This window comes from Chaetura pelagica, unplaced genomic scaffold, assembly GCF_000747805.2.
Source record: "Chaetura pelagica isolate M959 unplaced genomic scaffold, ChaPel_1.0 scaffold159, whole genome shotgun sequence".
In the NCBI taxonomy this organism is placed as follows: Eukaryota; Metazoa; Chordata; class Aves; order Apodiformes; family Apodidae; genus Chaetura; species Chaetura pelagica.
Genome location: NW_009954555.1, coordinates 5,872,140 through 5,877,493, shown reverse-complemented (window position 1 = coordinate 5,877,493; position 5,354 = coordinate 5,872,140). Strand labels below are relative to the sequence as shown.

The 5,354-nt window shown below is 52.5% G+C and overlaps 1 protein-coding gene across 1 annotated transcript in view; it reads right to left on the bottom strand.

Annotated features, from left to right (window-relative positions):
- Positions 1-4,555: 4,555 nt before the first annotated feature.
- The window catches only part of LOC104395595 (taste receptor type 1 member 1-like), an 11,228-nt gene continuing 10,429 nt past the window's right edge, over positions 4,556-5,354 (bottom strand). The window contains exons 15-16 of the mRNA XM_010005305.1: positions 4,924-5,012; positions 4,556-4,846 (exon numbers count right to left, since the gene is read on the bottom strand). Of these exons, the coding sequence (XP_010003607.1) occupies positions 4,556-4,846; positions 4,924-5,012 (380 nt within the window). The remainder of the gene's footprint in view (positions 4,847-4,923; positions 5,013-5,354) is intronic.

The following is a 5,354-nucleotide window of genomic DNA, read 5'->3' as shown; positions in this document are numbered from 1 at the left end:
AACCTTAACGAGCTTCGCGTGCTGGGCTCTGAGGTGGGGGGGTCACAGTCCAGAGCTCCTGCACCAATGTGGTAGGTGTGCAGTGTGCCTGCCTGCTTCATGGGTGGGGCTGCAGCAGGGAGGTCCAGGTGTGTTCTGGGGTTGAACACCAGTGCTGGCACAGGAGAAGCCCAAGCTGGGGTCTGCATTGAGACCCACGTCTTCATACAGGAACCTTTGGTCTCGGATACGAGTCATGAGGTTGGAGCAGAGGTACTCAAGCAGTGCTTCAGATTGTTGAACTGGGGCTTCACAACGTGGGAGGTTTTTAGAACACATAGGAGTAATTTTGTGATATCTTCCACAGAGATGACTCTGCTGAAGTGGATGTTTACAATCCAGCAAAAAATGAGTGGGACAAAATCCCTGCCATGCTTCAGGTAGGACACTTACCAACCTACTGGATGCCTGTTGATGTTAAAAATCGGCTTAATTTACCTTTGGAAACCAGGTGCTCTTTCCATTATAACCCCTTGCAAACAGAGGGCATTTAAGCCTATCACAGTCACCTGGAAGAAAAAATCCTGGATTGCAGTTGTGGAGCTGGGTGTTCAGCCTAGCAGGCAGAGCTGAGCGGAGCTGGAAAACTCCATCTCCTCTGGGTGCCGGAGACTGGCTGTGGGAGGTGGGCCCTGAGCCCTGGCCAGGCCAGCACATGACACCTTCATTGTCTACCTAATTGGGCAGAACCACCTTTCCAGTTGTTGAGTTTATTTATTCTTAAATTGTAGGTTCACGTTGGAGGGAGCGTGGCCGTGCTCGGTGGGAAGCTGTATGTGTCTGGTGGCTACGACAACACGTTTGAACTCTCAGATGTCTTGGAAGCCTATGACCCTGAGACGCGGACGTGGAGCGTGGTGGGCCAGCTCCCTGAGCCCATCTTCTGGCACGGCAGCGTCAGCATATTCCGGCAGTTCATGCCAGAGACCACGCAGGAGGACGACAGCATCACTCTTGACAACACCATCAACTTGAACAGGCAGCGCCAAAACCTCCACAGCTAGAACCTTAACGAGCTTTGTTAGCAGGGGAAGGTGCAGTTCCCCTGGCTCGATGCGAGTTCCATATCCACAACTAGTGTTGCTTTGAGAGGGGCAGAGGCAAACCAGTGCTTGGAAACAGACACGTACTAATCATAGAGGGAGTGAAAACTGCTTATCTGCTGCTGCAGAACCGCAGCCGTGAGGCCTCTGCTGCAGCGTCCCCCGGCCCTTCTCTGGGGTGAAGGCAGCGCGCTGCCCCAGGGGAGACCCAGAGGTGGGCTCTGAGGAAAGCCATCCAGTTGGACATCACTGCTGCTCACAGCTTTGGTCAGATGCCTCCCACTGGGAGCTCCTTCACCCTGTAATGCTTTGTTTGTCACCAAACTCCTTTCTTCAGTTTCTTTTTTGGGAGGGGTCTGTCTAGTAGGATGATGGTCTGGACCCCCACCTTTGTGCTGTGCGTCAGAGAAAGGCAGAGCTGTGCACCCCTTCTGCCTGGGGGGGAAGGTCTCCCCATGGGAGCTGGGTCAGTATGAGAGCACAGCCCTCCCTGTCCTGTTGCTGTGGTCCCCAGTTCCTGCTTATGCCTTCAGAAGAGACAGACCTCCTGTAGCAAGGCTCTCACCAAGGCATGTTATGAAGCTTTACCTTTCCCTTTGAACTTCCGCTCTCCCTCTATTTGGTGGGTTTTTTTAAGTTGCAGCATTTAAACTTTTGCAGGTACTGGTTTTCCAGCTCTTCCTAGAAAAGCACTTTTTCCTTCTAAGAAATGCCCTTATTTATCTTTTAATCACATCCTCGCAGCTAATTGCTTTCATTTCTGACCACCCCAGCTGCACCCCCCTGGAAGGGGAAGGGGAGAGGCGGGGAGCAGCTCCCAGGGCCAGCGGCCGCTGCCCAGACACGAGCTGTTCCCCTTCCCAGTGCCTCGGGGCTCCTTGATAGCAGGGCTGAACTAACTAGAAAAAGCTGCTGCTTGCAGCAAAGGCCTATTGCTGTTGGTTCTGCTGCACCAACCTGTCAGGTGCTCTGGGTTGAGCCTCATGCAACAAGGGCGAGTGTTTATTTCTTCACCATTTTGAAGGGCTGAAGTCTGTGTTGTACAATTCTAGAAAAAATCCCAATTTACTAGGAAAGGCAACTGCAGCTTCCTTGGGAGGTTCACCACAGCCTTGCAGAATTGCTGGTGCTCTTTAGATACCCTGATGCAGAATTGCTTTAAAATGCACCACCGGGCCTTGGAAGGGGTCTCGTGCCTGATGCGCCTCCGGTGTGCAGGAGCTCTTGGGATGTGGGCAATTGGAAAATGCTGCTGAGGTGTTTTGGCAAAGGTGTAGGAGTAGCCAGAGTGTTGCAGATTGAAAAGTAGTTATTTTAGGGAATTTTTTTTCTTGTTTTTGTTTGGGCTTTGCTGTTTTTTGGCCTGTGTAAGGGTTGCCTTTTTACTCGCCCAAGTGACCTAGCTGGCTTGGGCTGCAGTTTCTCTCTGTGCTGCAGAGAAGCCTCCTGCAGTTTGCTAGTGGAATATCAGCTCACCCGGAGGAGTGTGGCCCCTCGGGAAAGCCGTGGTGAGAGAAGGGCTGCAGTTCTGGCTGGGGCATTGGCCTTTTCCATCTTTTGTGTTTAAGCAGTAGGAAACAAAAAGGAGTTGAAACTCAGTGCAGAGATGGAAAGCCCGTGTGCTGGATTGCAGGCCTCTGGCTTGCCCTCGGACTGACCAGTGTCAGAGCCCCATCTCCATGTCAGCGTCTTCACAGCTTTAACAGAATCTGGTTTGCCTTGAGTGCTGTTTTCTGCCACGCTTCTCAGCTGCGGAGCTTGGGAAGCTGCTCCTGACATCTGGGCTGTTCTCCAAGTCTGAAACTTTAACAGTGCCTTGAAAGCGCCGGGTGCCGGCAGAGGATGGCAGAGGAGCCGCAGCAGCCTCTGGGTTTAACACCATCCCCGGCGCTGCTGCGGGCGGGGGCGCCCCTGGACCCCGGGCAGGGCAACGTGCTGGGGGGTGACTCAGGACGGCTCCTTCGCCTCTGGGAGCGACGGCCACGGAGCTGCCCCCCCCGCGGCGCTGAAGCGCGTTGCAGAGCTAAGTATTGATGCTGAACTATAAATAGTGCACACGCTCAGCTCGTGCTGTAGCACTCGCTGCTGGACCTGCCACCCCCAGATTCCTCACCTGCTGAACAGTTACGGATCTGTATTTATTTTTTGTAAGACTCATTGTGTTCAAGTCGTTGAGTACAGTTTAAATACCATCCTTTGAAACAAAGGCATTTTACGTTTACAGATAATGTATTTTTATTCTCATAGTTTGTTTTAAAGTTTACTTGCAGCAGTGAAGCTAAATAAAAGATGTTACATTAATCTCTCTGTAGCCTTTGGGGGATGATTACCAGAGTAAGTTTGTCTGTGATGTTTCCCTTTCTAGGCCTGAGGGACTTTTGAACCAGAATCTTTCTGCCTTTTTGGTAAGTAAGAGAGAGCGGCCACAATTTCAGGACACATGGTCATGCTTGGAGACGTTTCCTCACCCTGAGGATACTCCAGAAACAGTTCTTAATGTCACAGCAACCCTAGATCATGATATTTCAGACAATTGTAAATCTCCACACCTACAAAGAGGAGCTTAAAGCATTGTCCAGCTCTGAGATAATGTTTCAAGTAATGGTTAAATTATCTCAATGATGAGAAGATGCAGCTCATGCCCCACCTTGAGTGGTAAAGGAACAGCAGAAGCTCAGCAAAACTAAGTAGAAATAAGGCAAAAATTTAGTAGAGACATTCCTTTTAGCCAGCATTTAAGGAAAGGGGTAGAGCTGCAGTCTCGGGGGATGTGAGCTTTAATCATGAGCCTTCAGACTCTACAGCAGAACTGCGAGGACCAGGGAGAGCACAGGTGAGTCACAGCTCACCTCACACAGCGCATTTATTCTGACCTGCCTCACGTTTGTTTCTTCATTTGAGACCAAATCACCCAATGATGACTTACTTAGAACTTCACTGTTGCAGGCTGTTTTAATAAACAACGGATATGTGAGCAATCCTGTTTTTACTGATAGAACACCTGGGCCTCAACGACCAAGGACACTCTCATGAGAACCAGTTGATAAAAGCGGGCTAACAAGGTAAACATCCAAACGTGCCAGAAGAGGAGATGGGGTGGAGAGTCCTGATTGAGCCTGGGCCAAGGAGCTAGTCACTGTTCAGACTGTGGCAGGCTCTAGTACAACTGACCAATCATAAGTGCAACCCTGGACATGTAATATTTGGGCTAAGGGTATATAAGTGCCTGTAATTTCTAATAAAGTTGGAGTTTGCTCTATCAATCATATTGATTGTCTTGCATTCTTCCCTCGCTGGAATACACCTCCACGAGCCGGCCAGGCACACCGACACTTCACTTCCCTGCAACCTGGGGTAGAAGCTTTGGGGGCAGGTGGGGAAGGGGCAGATGTACAATTCAAACAAGCATGGCCAAGTGGCTCCAGCCTAACGCTTTATTGTTTTGGCAGGAAGGAGGCACAGAGGTGGCCCCGCTACGTTTCACAGTCTTCAGGAATTGTCGTCGTTATAATTAGTGATTGCTCGATCACATCCGCTGTAGAGAAGTTTTCATTGGAGCAGAGTCTCCGCACAGGGATCTCCTCAGGCAGGGAGCCACGGGACAGGGACTCCATGATCACCTCTGCTGAGCCCAGCTCCGGGGGCGGCTGCAGAGCCACCACCACGGCCTTCTCATCCTCGATGATCAGGTTCCGCAGCTTCCGCTGTCGGGGGTTGTAGTTCTCCACTCGGTCATGGATCTCCATGTGGCGTCTCAGGTGAGCCTGCAGACAGAAGAGGCTGGAGGAGAGGCCGGGGAGGGCCAGCTCCCCAGTATGGTGTGTGCCAGGGGAGGCCTCACCTGCCGCGTGAACTTGTAGCCACACTCGGTGCACTCGAACTTCCTGACGCCCTTGTGCCGGCGAACGTGGACACGCAGCTGCTCTACAGCTGAGGGAGGCAGAGCCCGTTGGCAGCATCGCACCGTGCAGGCTCACAGGGACCCTGACCCGCAGCACCAGCAGGGCAGCTTCTCGGGAGCCATGCAAGAGCCTGACACCCCGGCCGTTACCTTTGAAGGTTTTCCCGCAGATCTGGCAGAAGTGGGGCCTCCCCTCCTGGTGCCGGCTGGCGATGTGCCGCAGCAGGGGCCCCTTCTCCGTGAAGCGCTGGTCGCAGAACTCGCAGCTGAAGGGGCGCTCCCCAGTGTGGGTCCGGTTGTGCTTGTCCAGGCTTGCTGGGAGAGAGGGAGAGCTGCGGGTCAGCGGTGCTGCCCCTCGTCCCACTGCTCCC